Source organism: Carcharhinus amblyrhynchos, chromosome 4 (assembly GCF_965287045.1).
Source record: "Carcharhinus amblyrhynchos chromosome 4, sCarAmb.v2.hapA, whole genome shotgun sequence".
In the NCBI taxonomy this organism is placed as follows: domain Eukaryota; kingdom Metazoa; phylum Chordata; class Chondrichthyes; order Carcharhiniformes; family Carcharhinidae; genus Carcharhinus; species Carcharhinus amblyrhynchos.
This window is the reverse complement of record NC_137327.1, coordinates 22098933-22116582: the sequence shown is the minus strand read 5'-3', so window position 1 is coordinate 22116582 and position 17650 is coordinate 22098933. Positions and strand designations below refer to the sequence as shown.

The 17650-nt window shown below is 41.6% G+C and overlaps 1 protein-coding gene across 3 annotated transcripts in view; it reads left to right on the top strand.

Moving 5' to 3' along the window:
- Window positions 1-17650, top strand: part of wwp2 (WW domain containing E3 ubiquitin protein ligase 2) — a 214609-nt gene that overhangs the window by 117564 nt on the left and 79395 nt on the right. For all 3 annotated transcript variants that reach the window (XM_080186797.1, XM_080186798.1, XM_080186796.1), the window contains exons 7-8: window positions 1995-2137; window positions 4659-4884. In XM_080186797.1, the coding sequence (XP_080042923.1) occupies window positions 1995-2137; window positions 4659-4884 (369 nt within the window). The remainder of the gene's footprint in view (window positions 1-1994; window positions 2138-4658; window positions 4885-17650) is intronic.

Genomic DNA, 17650 nt, shown 5'->3' with positions numbered 1-17650 from the left:
ATTATGATTATGATTATCAGCTAGTTGAATTCCTTGCAGAACAATCTTCTGCCAGACTAAGGTTCTGCATACCCTGCGGGACCATCGGCCAGGCTTCAACTCACTGTGATCTAGAATGCCAAAGATAATCACAGTTACGCTCATTCAGCCACGTACTACTCCAACAATACCACCTGTTTCTAGCTGGCAGTTAGGTGATACTGGTCATAGGGCGGCATGAATAGCTCCCGCTATTTGTTTCTCGAGCAGTCAATTAATACCATCTCCTGTGCCTCCAGAGATGATACCAGCGGGGCCTGCGGATCGGCTTGACTCACTGTGCTATAGAAACCAGAAGATTTGCACAGCTACCGAGAATGGCTGATGAAAGCCAAACTCATCCCACATGAGTGTAACTGTAGTAGTCCAACTGAAGTCAGACCAATAGTTACATCTGCCTTCACTCCTCATAATCATAATCATTATCACAATCATCCGGCACTTCCCCGGAATCCAGCGACGTTTGGAAAATAACCACCAAGGCATCCACTATCACCTCCGCCATTTCTTTCAGAACCCTCGGATGCATTCCATCCGGTCCTGGGGACTTGTCCACAATCAGCCCCTCCAGTCTGTCGAGCACCGCCTCTCTAGTAACAGTAATGTCATTAAGACCCTCCAGTCCTACCACCTTTCCATCGCTAACACCCGGCAAATTATTCACGTCCTCCTCCGTGAAGACAGAAACAAAAAAGTTATTCAATATCTTAGCCATATCCCCATCCCCTACCACTAGGTCCCCTTTCTCATCCTCTAAAGGACCAACATTCACCCTAGCCAGCCCCTTCCTTTTTATATATTTATAAAAACTCTTGCTATCCTTTTTTATATTAAGCGCTAGCCCAGCTTCATAGTTTCTCCTACCCTTCTTTATCAACTTCTTTGTCAATCTTTGTTGACATTTAAACCTCTCCCAATCCTCTTAGCTACTCTAAATTCCTCCGCTTTTAGTTTAACACTTTCCTTCACCTCCTTCGTTATCCACGGCTTATTACCTCTCCTCCTACTATCCTTTTTGACCATCGGAATAAATCTCTGCACCAAGAAAGATCTCCTTAAAGATCCTCCACTGCTCCTCAACAGACCCTCCCTCCAACGCGCTCCCCCAGTCCACATTCGCCAATTCTTCTCTCATCCTACCGTACTCCCCTCTATTCAAACAAAGGACGTGTGTTATATGTTAATATAATATATTATATTATAATATAATATAACATTATATGTTAAAGCAATGCCCGCAGGAATTTCATTTTCCTTCAATTTATGTTGCAGTGTATAAAGTGGGCTGCACAGTTTGCACTGCTGTCTCACAGCGCCAGGGACTGGGTTCAGTTCCTGCCTTGGGTGACTGAAGTTTGTATGCTGTCTCCACGTGCGCATGGCTTTCCTCTGAGTGCTCCGGTTTACTCCCATGCTCCGGTTTACTCCCATGCTCCAAAGGTGTGAAGGTTGGGTTGCGTGACCATGCTAAATTGCCTTTAGTGTCAGGGGGACTAGCAGGATAAATACATGAGGTTAAGGGATAGGGTCTGGGTGGGATTTTGCTGGTGCAGGCTCGATGGACCAAATGGCGTCTTCTGCATTATGGGGACTCTATGAAAAGTATAAATAACAATTGTGTATTTTGTTTGATAATGTATAGATAGTGAGCAAATGCTGCTTCAAGATGTTAAGTTGTGCCACAAGCTGATATCTGGTGACATTTTTACTCAACCAATGAAGGAAAATCTGCTGTTATGCAGCTCCTCTAGTGAGAGTTGGCAGAATGTTGCAGCTTAGAAGAAAGATGATGTCTGAAGGGGAAAAAATATTCCATCATGCAACTTCTTTTGTTTGTGAATTAAACAATATTAGTTGAAGCAAAGTTCCAAAAGGGACAAATTAAAGAAGTTAGAAAAATGTAAAGACTAATAAACCTTTTAAGGAACTTAATTGCCTTCTGTTTCTCTCCTTAGATCAGACAGACAGAATGGTGGTGCTGTGCCAGGGCCTGTCAACAACGGAGAGAACACAGCGAATGGAGTGCTTGATAATGCCCAGAGTAAACAGAAACATGCATCCAGGATATCTTCACACTCAGCAACTTCTAGTGGAATAGGCAAGTATTAATAAAGTATAATTGAGTTTTTAACCTTATGTAGACTGTGCAGATAACTTTCCCCATTGTTGCTGCTTTTAAAGAAAATAATCTTCCTTGTTAAATAAAGACCTATTTCAGGTTATCTTTTATCCTTGAAATCTTTCTTGAAAGTAGAATAGCTTTCTTACAGGCAAAATGGTGCATTTTTCTTGTGACCAAATTTTTAAACCATTTATGTATGGTGAATTTTCATGTCTTACCCACCAAATGCATTTCCCATTTTTCTTGGAACGATATCCTTCAATTGTACTTGCAATATACTTTCCGTATTAGTGGAATTTCTGACGACTTGTTACGGAAAGTAGTTTTGGATGGGCTCTGAAAGAAAACCCAGAAAGTTCCTTGTTTCAGTCCTATTCAGCTGCTCTCCCACAACTCTTTATCCAATCTTCTCTTCCAGGATATTTTTTGTTTTGAATAATCAGGTGAGGGAAACTTTTGTATTCTATTGAATGCTGTTTCTGAGACCAGGGTATCCATTGATGTTTACTAGAATATAATTTTGGGGTGGAACATTTGAAGCTCATCAGAAACCAATTAGTAGTTTAAGGAGGTGAGAGGTGATGTGTAACTCTTTGACAATTATCATTGATTTACTAACCCAATGTAATAGGAAATATATTTTATCCCACTTTGACCAAATGTGCATGAACTGATTCTCATTAGACAATTAGACTTTTCAGAATTGGGTATTAGGAACAATTCACATGTTCTTTACTTCACCAATATAGTTCAAGTTCAAAGGATATAATTAAACTTTAATTATGCATATTGTAGGTTAATTTTTAAATGGATGGTGTTGATACCAATGTTGTTCATCTTTATATCCAATGGTTTTATTTCCATTGATAGCGTCAAAACATTTGATTTTTATCAGACTTGAGTTTATGCAAACTTTTTGTTTTATTCCTAAACTGGATTTCCTTCCAGCAACATTTGAAGTCATAATCTCTGTCATGTCACTTCAGTAAGTCAAAATGCTTTAGATTTAGTCCACCATTCAACAAGCAGGTATTTTTGGAAAGGAGCCTTTTTTGGAAAGAGGCAACAGCCCCATCTGAAAATAAAATAGTGGACTTTATGTAAAAGAGACTATTAACAAGAGAATTGACATGAGGTATGTGATTCTGATTAGTAACTGCTAATGCACCCACATATTTTATAATTTGATGACTGTCTGCTTCATAAAATCAGGTTAGACTTGAGATTTTGGAGTATTTATCCAATTGCGTTTTAATTATTTCGTGTAGCTTTTCTTAACCATCTCTCAATAAATACCATTTACGCTGGTTTCATTTTGGGTCTAAAGTTCTGAATGGTGCTCAGGTTTTCTTTTTATTTGTTAAAGTACATAGAAACAAGCCAAAAGTAACACTTAAAATAACATGATTCCAAATGTGGATTCTGCCATAGATTATATGAATGAATGGTTGCAAAACGATGACACAGGGGCACATTGGTTAGTACTGCTGCCACAGCATCAGGGATCCGGGTTCAATTCCATTCTTGGGTGACTGTGTGGATTTTCACATTCTCCCCATGTCTGCATGGGTTTCCTCCATATGCTCTGGTATTCTTCCACAGTCTGAAGATTGCCCTTAACTGTCCAAAGATGTGTAGGTTAGGAAAATTAATAGGATAAATGTGTGGGTTATGGGGATAGGGCAGGAGGTGGGCCTAGGTAAAATGCTCTGTCAGAGAGTCAATGAGACTTGATGGGCTAAATGGCTGCCTCCTGTACTGTAGGGATTCTGTGATTCTAAACTGCCTTGAAATTTTTTTGGAAAAATTGCTTATTCAACGGGAAGCTCCAAATCATTCTTTTCAAAATACATTGTTGCTTTTTGTTACCATATCAAAATTGATATTAATATCATATTAGAATTTTTTATTCTCACTAATGATGGTAGGAAGGATTAATTAATAAATAAATCTTAACAATACTGAACATATCTTGAATTATCAAAAGTGATCAAACAGTTCATTTCTGCAGGTTTTCTTTCTTTCTTTCATAGGTATCTTTATGTGGATGTCACTGGCAAGGCCAACACTTGTTGTCCATTCCTCACTGCCATTAAATTGAGCAACTTGCTAGGTCATTTCAGAGGGCAGTTAAGAGTCAACCACATTGCTATAGGTCTGGAGTCGCATGAAGGCCTAAGGATGGCAGAATTCATTCCCTAAAAGAGCATTAGTGAACCAGATGAATTTTTACATCAATGAAAGTTTCACGGTCAGCATTACTGAGACTCGCTTTCCGATCCAGATTTATTAATTGAGATCAAGTGCCACCATCTACCTTTGGTGTGATTTGAACCCATGTCCTGAGAGCATTAGGCTGGGACTGCAGATTACGAGTTCAGTGACATAACCACTATGGTGCCATCTGGCCCATTTTATTAGACTGAACTGTTGGAGGTAATGCTAAGGTTTTATTTGAACAATCATCCAATGTGAGTTTATTTTCATATAATTTCAGCAAATGGAGAAACTGCTTCAAATGAAAATGACAACTGGAGTAATGGTTTAAACCCTGCTGCTCCACCAGATGTAACACTTCCCTCAGCCTCAGGCACCAACCCTATGACCACTAGAACTGCAAGTTCCACCAGTTCATCTGCAGCCAGAGAGGCATCAGGAACAGCTCCTACCTTGACAGAACAGTCTCAGACATTAGCCCAAAACCTTGAAGCACTGCCGCCCGGGTAAGGATGTCGGAAAGTTTTTCATTAAGCCAGCTTTCACGTTTTGCCATTCACTGGGAAATAAACAACCTGTCTATTAATAGGTCTGGTCAGTGAATGGAAAAATGTCAGCAGTCATGTTATACTTAGCCAATGGGTGATAAAAGTACTGCAGTATTACTCAGAGGATGTGAGGAATTTTAACCAGTTAGATGGTGAATACTGCATTGTATTGTAACAGAGCAGCATGTCTCCTGAGTTAACAGTTTGTTCACTTTGCTGATTTGGTACTTCATTTTCTTAAATACACTAAAGTTTTTAAAAATTGCATCTTGGGCTGTGGGCTTTGCCTATAAGCCATCCTTTATTAGCCATCTGTGGTTACTCTGAAGGAGGGTAGTAGTGATCTTTTCAAACTGCTGTGTAAAGTTTGATAAAACGGAGTAACTTGATGAGCCACGTCAGAGGACAGTTAAGAGTCAACCACGTTGGTGTGGGATTAGAATCACTTACCAATAACACTGGGTAAGGGTACTGGTCTCTTTCCCTCAAGGATATTAGTGAAGAAATTAGGTTTTTCAAACAGTACAGTAGCTTCATCAGCCAAAGTTTAACAGCCTCATTACGGTCTGCCTCCTGCCAGTGGATGTGATGGGCCATTTAAATTCCTGTTTATTTCAGTGGCAATGTAACATCCCAGCAGAGAAAAGGGGATGTATAATTTTGGTCAGGGTATTTTACTAATACCCAGTATGTACTTACAAATATAAAGCATTCATTTGTAAAAGCTCCTCAAAGTATTACCAACCGTATTACGGAGAGGAAATACACTTTTCTTTTTAATGTCAATCTTGGTCTCTCTGTTATTCCATAAATTTGAACAGTTCCCTTTAGCTAGAAATGTGGAATGGTCTGTGTTTGAGACTTTGCAATGGCTTGTATAAAGGAGCCTTTAATGAACATGTGAAAGGTAAAAAGATGATCAAAAGAAGTGTGCGGCTGATTTGAGACCATAAAAGAGATCATCTAATGGCAGCTGAGAGCATGACTGAGGTACTAAAAAAGTCATTTGTACCTGCCTTCGCTGGAGAAGATGTACTTCCAATGTCACAATAAAGGAGCAAGCAGAAAGGAGAAATTTGATGAGATTATAAAAGGTAAAAAAAAACTTAAATGGTTGGCCTCAAAATGGAAATGCCATCTGGTGTGGATAGGGCACATCCTAGGTTGCTAAGGGAAGTAAAGGTGGAAATTGAAGAGGACCTGGCCACAATCCTCCATTCTTCATAAGACAATTACAAGTGTTATATCCTTGTTCAAAACTGGGGAAAAGGGTAAACGCGGCAATTACAAGTCAATCAGCTTAATGTCAGTGGCGGAGAAACTGATTTAAACATTGGATGAGATTTGAACTAATTTAAAATCCATCCACTAATACAAATTGTGCTCATTATCCCTGGCCAAAATCAATTGATACTTGGAAATATGTGGATTTATAAACGAAAGCCAGCATGGATTTGTTTAAGGCATTTAGCTTAATTGATTGAGTTCTTTGAAATATTCAAGAGGGCTGATGAGGGTAGGCCGTTTGCAATGTATACATGGACTTTCAGAAGATATTTGATAAAGTACATTGTAATAGATATGCCAGCAAAGTTGAAGCTCACAACATTAAAAACAAGGGTGGAATTCTCCACTCAGTGCAGAGAGTGCTGGCTGAGGTGAGAAATCCAGCATGCAGCTCTTCAGCTGCACAACCAGTTTTCCTTCCAGATAATCTGGCACTATATGCACAAGATATCTGGAGGAGTGGCCCTTGCCATCTTGATGGTGGGGCAGGGCTAAATAGATCTGGCAATGCAGGCTACACAGAGATCAGGGCACCCTTTTAAAATGGCTCCCCAATCTTCACTTCAAAAAAATGCATCCTGTCCACAGATGCAAGGATGCTCCCACACATGCATTTGGACAACTTCTCATGGATATGGGAAGACCTTCCCTGTCCCACATGCCTGGGGCAACCATCCTCACACATGAGCGGAACTCCCATCAATGGATCTCCTCAGAGTGCCCAGGCATTGCCCGGGCTTACCCCTCTCTCCCTCAGGGTTATATTTACCTGTGCATCCTGGCTGGTCTCCTTTGACTGTTTCATATTTTTGAAAAGCAATTGTAAATGTCACCATGTGAAGTCTCGTTGGCGAGGGGGGAGTTCTAAATGTGGGAGGAATAGTCTGGTGGGGAAGTCTGCTCATCATATTAAAATTTATTAAAATGCATTGATTACATGACCAGCAAGGGGGGGTGAAAATTGGAAAACGTGATCTTGTCATTGAGGATTTCATTTTCTGATTCTCAGGGGATTTTGTGCCTGCATCACCATTGTGCTTGGGCAGATGTTGGTGCAAGTTCACATCTTGTGACTGTTTGGATCTGAAGTTGGCAAATAGGTAGAAGGAAAAAACAGTGATGAACAGTTGATAAAAGCAAATTACATTTGAAACATTTCACTTGCGTCTTTTTCACTTTGGTCTATTGCATTCGCTGCTCCCAATGTGATCTCTGTATGGGAGAAACCAAACACAGACTGGATGATCACTTTGCTGAGCACCTTCGGCCTGGACGCGATCAGGACCTTGACTTTCCCATTACTTGCCATTTTAACACATGATCCTGCTGCCAAGCCCACATGTCAGTCGTCGGCTGCTGCAGTGTTCCAGTGAAGCTCAATGTAAACTGGAGGAACATCATCTCATCTTCTGGCTAAGCACGCTACAGCCTTCCATTCTTGACATCGAATTCAGCAGCTTCAGATGATTAGCTCTACTCCACCGCGATCATTTTGTTTTCATTTCATTTCATCTTTAACTATTCTTTACCTTTTATTGTCTTTATTTTTCTTCCCCCCACACTCTTTCCCTGTGTTTTATCCTTGTTTTCCTTACCTTTTCTCCCTCTTTGCTTCCCCTTTCCCTGCTTTTCCAAATTTTACTTCTCTCTAACCCATCTCCCCACATCTTTATCTGTCAGCTTCTCTGCCATTTGGCTATTCGCACCTTCTATTCTCTTTATGGACTGCCATTAGCAGCCATTCCACTTGTTTCTGTGGCTGTGACTCAGCTTTCATTCCCGCACCCTGCAGTATAAATATCTGCCACTTTCTATGCTTTTTAGCTTTGACAAAGGGCCATCTGAACTCGAAACGTCAACTCTTTTCTCTCTTTACAGATGCTGCCAATGGTGAACAGTTGTTTCTCGTACTGAAGGGAAATAAGCAGTGATACTCCTCAGAGGTTGTGGAGGAACTGCTCTGTTGGTGTGTGTAACCTGAACTCGGGAAATGGCACAAACTCTGAAATTGTGTAAACAGTGAGGAAGATATCAATAGACTTCAGGAGAAAATAGTCTGTAATGGCAGCTGCGTGAAATTTAACACAGTTTCAAATAATGCATTTTGGTCGGAAGAATGAGGAGCAGCAATATAAACTAAATTGTACAGTTTTAAAGTTTATTTACTATTGTCACAAGAAGACTTAGATTAACACCGCAGTAAAGATGTTCAGGAACAGAGACCTGATGACAAACGTACACAAGTTTTTGAAGATGCCACGATAAGTTGAGAAAGCTGTTAAAAAGGCACGTCAGATCCTTGGCTATTAAACAGAAGCGTAGAGTACAAAAGGAGGTAATTATGTTGAACCCTTATAAAACACCAGTTAGGCCTCAGCTGCAGTAACTGGCGCAGTGGGGGCTTTGAAAGGTGTCTTTCTGAGAAGACCACATGCTCCTGTTCTGTGGAACCACTGCTCCACCTCACCCTCAATGCCTTAGCAATCCTAGTAATATTTTGGAGGGCAGATTACTGAACTGATGTACCACCCTGCAAACCCCTTTGAACACTGATACCCACAACCATGATGACAGAGGGTTAACCTTGCATGGCAGCAAACTTGCATGGCTGCAGCCTGAACATGCATTGCAGCAGCCAGATCTTTGTTGGAAGCTGTTTGATCTTCAATGGAAACTAAGACAATGACCAGCAGATATTGCATCACTGAGTATGGAGTTCACAAAGTGTGCCAATGGCAGTTGTAACTACTCCCACACTGAAAAGACTGGAAGAAAAGCCCTATGCAAAGCCTTGCGTGAAGCTGGTGACAGAGTCCTTCCTGATGTTGAACACACGTTTTCTGACAGCCTTCCCAATGCAATAAGAATTTCATTGGATAAGCCTAGCAATCTCTTTCATGCTGCATCAGTACTTGTCTGCTACCCTGATTTCAGGGGAGTTGACAACTTTGTTTTCCTTGCCCTCTACTCTAGCTCTCACTGATGTTTCACCACAGGCAGTTTTACCCCATAAGGTACATGCAGCTTCGATATCTGAGCTTGTGGCTACAACAGTGAGATCAAGTGATGTTATTCCATCGTAACTCTTCATTTCCTCTGCTGCCTGCCCAATTACATGGGTTAGATTTCCATCCAAGGAGGGTGGAGCTGGGGTATTGTGGGGGGTGGGGGGTTGCTGTGGAGGTTAGAATTACAGGCTCTTGCCATCTGCAGTTTCTAAGTCAGAAAGGATTTTTGGGTGAAATTGCATATGAAAAGGAAGATTAGGTTTGAAGATATTGTCATTTTCTGATGTTGCAATGAACAGCACACTGCCTGCATTCTAATCTGCAGGCAGCACAAAGATGACACACTACTTTCATTTCAATCAATGAGGGTGGGTTAATCACAATTCCAAAGGCTCTTCACATTAGCCCCCATTGTTATTGCTGCAAGTCAGTTTAGCAAAATCGTGCCAATTGTTAAGTTTTAACCTTGGCCCCATGACAGACCTTTTTTTGTGGCCAGTTTGTTTCTAGTTGCAAAATGTGCTTTATTTGAAATGTTTGAGTATAGTAACAAAACTGGTAGAAAATGTTTGTACTTTTGTTATCTTTTCTTTCAGTTTGTAACTCTTATACACATAATTAGTGCAAGGAAGTTCTTGACTTTGTCCAAGATTTTGTTAAGGAAACAGAGGGTATTTCACATAGCTTTAGCATCCTGAGATAGGAAAGATTTGAGAAGCATGGAACATACCAAGCTTGACTGCAGTGATATACCAGGGATGAGAGATTATACTTAAGAATCAACTTTGAAAAAAGGCTAAGGGATTTCTCTTGGAAGCTTTCAAATTTATGAAAGTTTTAAGAAAGTAAATAGTGAAAGATTACTTCCAGTGAATAACAAATTGGTTGCAAAGAGGTATACAGAAGATTTACTCAAGCAAAGACTAAGTTAGAATTTTTCTTTCCACACATTGAATGTTTAACCACAAGTGCTTTTTGAGACACAGACTGTAGCATCCATTGCAAATTGGATAGGTCTTTGAAAGGAAAGTGAAAGGGCAGTAAAATGAGATTCAATTAGACAGCTCCAGTTGAAGAGCTACTATAATTTCAATCAAATTGTAATATTTTACTTGACGTACCAGTTAGGTCGCAAAATAAAAATCCCCAGATAGAACATAGAACATTATAGCGCAGTACAGGTCCTTCGGCCTTCGGTGTTGCGCTGACCAGTGGAACGAATCTAATGACCCTCTAACCTAAACTAATCCAGTGTTATCCATATGCCTACCCACTGACCATTTGAACGCCCTTAAAGTTGGCGAGTCCACAACTGCTGCAGGCGGGGCATTCCACGCCCTTACTACCCTCTGAGTAAAGAATCTACCTCTGACATCCATCCTATAATTACTACCCCTCAAATTTAAAGCTACGTCCCCTCGTGTTAGCCATCACCGTCTGAGGAAAAAGGCTCTCACTGTCTACCCTATCTAACCCTCTGATCATCTTGTATGCCTCAATTAGGTCACCTCTTAACCTTCTCTCTAACGAAAATAACCTCAAGTCCCTCAGCCTTTCCTCATAAGACCTTCCCACCATACCAGGCAACATCCTGGTAAACCTCCTCCTGCATCCTTTCCAATGCTTCCACATCTTTCTTATAACGCGGCGACCAGAACTGTATGCAATACTCCTAGTGCGGCCGCACCAGAGTTTTGTACAGTTGCAACATGATCTCACGGCTCCGAAATTCAATCCCTCTACCGATAAAAGCTAACACACCGTACGCTTTCTTAACAACCTTATCAACCTGGGTGCCAACTTTCAGGGATCAATGCAAATGCACATCGAGATCTCTCTGCACGTCAACACCACCAAGAGTCCTTCCATTAGCCCTATATTCTGTACTCCTGTTACTCTTGCCAAAGTGAATCACCTCACACTTTTCCGCATTAAACTCCATTTGCCACCTCTCAGCCCAGCTCTGCAGCTTACCTATGTCCCTCTGCAAACTGTAACATCCATCCTCACTGTCCACAACTACTCCGACTTTGGTGTCGTCAGCAAATTTACTAATCCATCCTTCTACACCCTCACCTAGGTCATTTATAAAAATGACAAACAGCAGTGGCCCCAAAACAGGCCCCTGAGGCACACCACTTATAACTGAACTCCAGGTTGAATATTTCCCATCAATCACCACCCTCTGTCTTCTATCAGCTGGCCAATTCCTGATCCAAACTGCTAAATCACCCTCAATCCCATGCATCTGCATTTTCTGCAGTAGCCTACCATGGGGAACCTTATCAAATGCTTTGCTAACATCCATATACATCACATCAACTGCCTTACCCTAATCCACCTCTATGGTCACCTTTTCAAAAAACTCGATAAGGTTTGTGAGGCACGACCTACCCTTCACTAAACCATGTTGACTATGCCTAATCAATTTATTTCTCTCTAGATGATTGTAAATCCTATCTCTTATAATTCTTTCCAAAACTTTGCCCACAACAGAAGTAAGGCTCACCAGTCTATAGTTCCCAGGATGGCCTCTACTCCCTTTCTTGAACAAGGGGACAACATTTGCTATCCTCCAGTCTTCCGTACTATACCTGTAGTCTATGACATGAAGATCAAAGCCAAAGACTCTGCAATCTCCCCCCTGGCCTCCCAGAGAATCCTAGGGTAAATCCCATCCAGCCCAGGGGACTTATCTATTTTCATACTTTCAAGAATTGACACCTCCTCGTTATGTACCTCAATCCCATCTAGTCTAAAAGCCTGTATCTCAGTATTCTCCTTGACTGCATGGACTTTTTCATACTCATAATGAATTCACAGTTCTGATCAAACTTTACAAACATGAACTAGTGGGACTAAAATCTGGCCTGAAAATCAAAAAGATGTTTATGCTTTCTAGTCCAGTGGTTCTGTGGCACACAAAACTTACAAACCCGCCTGGAGCGGGTTTTAAACAGCATGTGTCACAGGGCTGGGACTTGAGTGCTGAGGAGGGGGAAGGTGGGAGGGGGTAGTGGGAGTGTGGAGGACATGGAGACCAGAATATAATCCACAAATTTAATCAAACTTTCTTCCATCCTTTTCCCCAGCCCAGAAACATTCTGAGTCACTTAAAAAAAAAAGATATGATGCTGAGAGGCTGCTGGCTTTGCTTCTTGAGCTGGGGATAAAGGAAGAGCCTGCAGCCAGAGGGGATTTTGGTCTGTCAGGGCTTATATTTCCAAGGACATGCTGCCAGTTCCATATAGAATGCCAGAGAAAAGAGAGAGAGCAGCAACCAAGTATGATATAAGGCTGGAAGATTGAGCCCTATTCTGATGAATCAGTCAGAGCAAGAGCGAGATCCATGGTACATCATGAATGAGCCTGATGTATGACAAGACTGGGGTGAACCAATACATTAAGATTTTTGATATTGGTAAAGCTCTGTTAGGTGGACTGGGAAGAGGGTGGGGCGACGCTGCAATGGAGAGAAACCACATGCAAGGTTGACTGTATGGATGAAGTGAGAGGACAGGAACAATCCTCACAGTCCTTCCTGAAGTAGAGTTAACCTGATGAACAGCAGGTAGAAGCAAGGGAGGGTTTAAAAGGGGGCCTGTGGTTTACTGAGAAATGTCTGTCTGATATATTCTTTGGGGATCGTGTTGCACTGAACTCTACGTTTCCTTGTTGCCCCGTCGCCCCCTCACCCCGCGCGGCAATGGTGCTACCAACTGAGCCATAGTTGACATGCAAAGATTATTATAAATGATGTCATCCTTTGCAATATCTTCTACAGTTGATAACCATATCAGCATAAACCCAGGTTCTTGTTTTTAGATTGGTGGGAAGGAATTTTTCACTGAGTTTTCCTCACAGCATCACTTTCACTCTGCTTTGGGTACATTGTGTTGTAGTGGCAGAACATTGCATTATGGTTATCATAGATGATTGGATACCACATTATTAATTTCTGATGGAGCAGCACATCATCAATGCTTTATACATGAGTGTACAGTCACATTTTGCAGGCATTGTATACTCTATGCTTCTCCCTAGGTCTTAGATTACATGCAAACCAGCAGTACAATTTCCAAGTAAATGCACAATTGTGATATCTAGATCCCCCTCCACACCCAATTTACAATACAAAAGGCTCTAGTGTAAGAAAAAATGGTGAGTACAGACCAGCAGAAATTCTTCTACATTTATGTTAGCCCAGGCCCTGCCAACTAAACATCGAAAAAGCCATGGGGGATGCTGTAGTGCAATAAGTCCCACTGTGCTAAATGGACCAGACTATTGTGGTGTTGCAGTGGCTAGAAAAAACATCAATTATAAACAGGAAAAAGAACAAATTAGTGATTATATTCTTCAAATGTCTCTCAAACAATTTCTTTTTCTAAAACTAGGAAAAATAACTCTCTCTTTAAAGCTAATCCTTAATGGTTGACTTTAATTATAATTTTTAATTTGTTTTCATGGGAATAAAATCTGAGGTTATTAGAAAAGGAATGCACAAGAATCACAACAAAATAGAATAGAACCTTACCGTGCAGGAGGTCGTTCAGCCCATTGAGTCCACACCGACTCTCAAAGAACATTATACCCAGGCCCACCCTCTGTCCTATCTCTGTAACCCTGTGCATTTACCCCATGGCTAATTCACCCAACCTACAATCTTTAAGTACCCAGTAAAACTGGTATTTGGGTTAGTAAATGCTTTTTAGCAATCCACTGCAAAAGCAGAGCTATTTTGAGTTCAAAAGGAAGCTTAGAGAACTTCTGTCAGAAAATTCTAAATTATTAAAACACAAAACTGTTTATTTAATTATGAAATCAATACTTTAAAGCCAGAGTAGGACTTGCACAATTGTTATAGATCATTGCTGTTTAAAGAATCAGTGTTTTTTTATGTGGTATGCCTATGTGGTACTGTTTTCTTGGTTGTTGACTTCCTGGTAGACACTGAAAACCTCAATTCTACAATTAGTCTCAATTGGATCTTTATTCATTTGCTTGTAGAACTGATGCTGCCTTCACCGTTATAAAGCCTGGCAAGTAGCTCTTTTATACTTTGTTTATGTAAATTGTGATTTCAATCTGTGTTAGTATTCATTTGCTCGAAGTCTTAGCGGTGAAGTTTTGTATGCGTTCTTTACTGAAATGTTTCTGAAGGTAAATTGACTTGATGAACTTCCTTTCTACTTTTGTCTTGAAAGATAAAAGCTGAAGAAGCATCTAATTTTCCTATTTCAAATTTTTAAGTTTAAAGTTGTATAGATTTCCAACAATGCATCCAAATAGAGGCATTCATTAAGTTAAGCTGATGCAAAACCATTGCCTGTTTTCTCACTTGCACCAGCTTCTGTTCATTCATCAACCCTGTGTGCTCACTGAAGCTACAATAGAGTTCGGTCTATTGATGCCTCAGTTTTAATGTTCTTATCCTTGTGTTCAAATCCCTGCATGGTCCCACCCCTCACTCTCTGTGTAACCTCCTTCAGTCCTATAGGCTGTGTTCTGTGTTCTTTCAGCTCTCTGTCCTCATTTCCTACGTCCATCATTGGCAGCAATATCTTCAGCTATCTTTGTTCTGAGCTGCAGAATTTACACCTTAAATCACTTTTATCTCATCCTTCAAGGTGCTTCTTGAAGCTTATCTTTTTGACCAAGCTTTGGACATCTGGCCTAGTGTCTCATCTTTTAGCATGTTGATTATTATTGGAATCTGCTACTGTGTAGTACCTTGGGGTGTTTTACTACATATATGAATACAAATTGGTGTCAACACTTATGCATGTTATGACACTTATATCATAGAACAGTGGTTGTGCTCGACAGACTGGAGGGACTGATTGTGGATAAGTCCCCAGGACCGGATGGAATGCATCCAAGGGTTCTGAAAGAAATGGCGGAGGTGATAGTGGATGCCTTGGTGGTTATTTTCCAAACGTCGCTGGATTCCGGGAAAGTGCCGGAAGATTGGAAAACGGCTAATGTTACGCCGTTGTTTAAGAAGGGTGGCAGGCAAAAGGCAGGGAATTATAGGCCGGTTAGTTTAATGTCTGTTGTAGGTAAAATGTTTGAATCAGTCATCAAGGAGGAAATAGCAAGGCATCTTGAGGGGAGTTGCTTGATAGAGCAGACGCAGCACGGTTTCGTTAAGGGGAAGTCGTGTCTGACAAATTTATTGGAGTTCTATGAGGATGTGTCTAGGGCGGTGGATAGAGGAGAGCCGGTGGATGTGGTCTTTCTTGATTTTCAGAAGGCGTTTGACAAGGTACCTCACAAGAGGTTATTGCAGAAGGTAAGGGGGCATGGAGTTGGGGGCAGGGTGTTAGCGTGGATAGAGGATTGGCTGTCAAATAGGAGGCAGAGAGTGGGGGTCAATGGGTGCTATTCGGATTGGCGGTTGGTGACTAGTGGAGTGCCCCAGGGGTCGGTGCTGGGGCCTCAGCTATTTACCATTTATATAGATGATCTGGAGGAGGGAATCAAGTGTATGGTGTCGAAATTTGCTGATGACACCAAGATTGGTGGAACGGCAAATTGCGTGGAGGGTGTGGAGAGTCTGCAGAAGGATCTAGATAGGCTGGGCGAATGGGCCAGGAACTGGCAAATGGAATTTAATGTTGGCAAGTGCAAGGTGGTCCACTTTGGTAGGAAGGACTATTACTTAAGTGGCGAAAAACTGCAGCAGGCGACGGTGCAGAGGGACCTCGGGGTCCTTGTGCATGAGTCGCAAAAACCCAGCTTGCAGGTGCAGCAGGTGGTCAGGAAGGCGAATGGGATGCTGGCCTTCATAGCGAGGGGGATTGAATATAAAAGTAGGGAGGTCTTGCTGCAGCTGTATAGGGCACTGGTGAGGCTGCAGCTGGAGTACTGTGTGCAGTTTTGGTCGCCACACTTACGCAAGGATATTTTGGCCTTGGAGGGAGTGCAGAGGAGGTTTACTAGGCTGATGCCGGAGTTGAGGGGGTTGAGCTATGAGGAGAGGCTGAATAAACTAGGCTTGTACTCGTTAGGGTTTAGAAGAATGAGGGGAGATCTCATTGAGACATATAAGATGATGAATGGGATGGATAGGATAGAGGTGGAGAGACTCTTCCCGCTCAGAAAGGACAGTAGGACTAGGGGGCGTAGCCTCAAGATAAAGGGGGGGGTGCGGTTTAGAACGGAGTTGAGGAGGAACTTCTTCACTCAAAGGGTGGTGAATTTCTGGAATTCTCTGCCCGTTGAAGTGGTGGAAGCTGCCTTGCTAAATATTTTTAAGACGTGGGTTGATGGGTTTTTGATAAGCGAGGGGATTAAGGGTTATGGGGAGAGGGCGGGAATGTGGAACTGAGCCACGACAGATCAGCCATGATCTTATTGAATGGCGGGGCAGGCTCGAAGGGCTAGATGGCCTACTCCTGCTCCTATTTCTTATGTTCTTATGTTAGTGTGAGGATTCTTATAGATGAAATAAATTAAATGCATCCACTGTAGATTGCGACAGTATAAGTTAACCTGGCATATCAAGTTGTAGTATGGGCTGTGTTGTGAAGAAAATGCCTGGGAGCTTAAGACATGCCTACACAGAGCATGGTATGTGAGTAACAAACAGACATGTACCTGCCAGCAAAAGGAGTGAAGTATGAAATTGTTTTTGAACTATAAATTAGAACAGTTGCAAACACACCAAATAAATGCTGCAGTGAGGAATCTGCTGTTTGAGAAAAGCAAGAATGAAAAAAAGCATCCCACCCCGTAGATGTTGTCCAAGACCATTTGCACCATCACAACATGGCCACTGGCCTGATCTCAAAAAGCATGTATTGGTACAGTCCTTCAAAATCAGCAGAATGCTATATTGTCACCAGAAATGCAATGTATGCCTTGAAATGGGCAAAATCAAATCCTAAATCCAGCCAAGTTTTCAGAATTTATTTATTGAATGGAATGATTGTAAAAGAAGACTAGGATCACTCCAACTACAAAGATACATTGCTATCAAAATTACTAGTTTCCAGCAGTTCATCATCCAACAGTGGCAAAGGCATGAACATCCATTCAGTCACATCAGCAACATGGATGAAGTGTCCATGGATTTTGATGTGCCCAACAGCTAAACCAGAACGGAAAGGCTTGAAAAGAATTCTGATGAAAATTTTGTTCCCTGCAGGAGATTTTGTGCAAAGCCATGATAATGGTTGGATGGATTTTGGGTGGCATAGTGGCACAATGGTTAGCAATGCTGTCCACAGTATCAGGGACCTGGGTTTGATCCCAGCCTTAGGTCACACTTTATGTGGAGTTTGCACATTCTCCCATGTTTTTATGGATTTCCTCCAGGTGCTCGGGTTTCCTCTCACAGTTCAAAAATGTATAGGTTAGGTGAATTAGCTGTGGTAAATGCATGGGGCTATAAGTCAGGGCAGAAAAGTGGGTCTGGGTCAGAT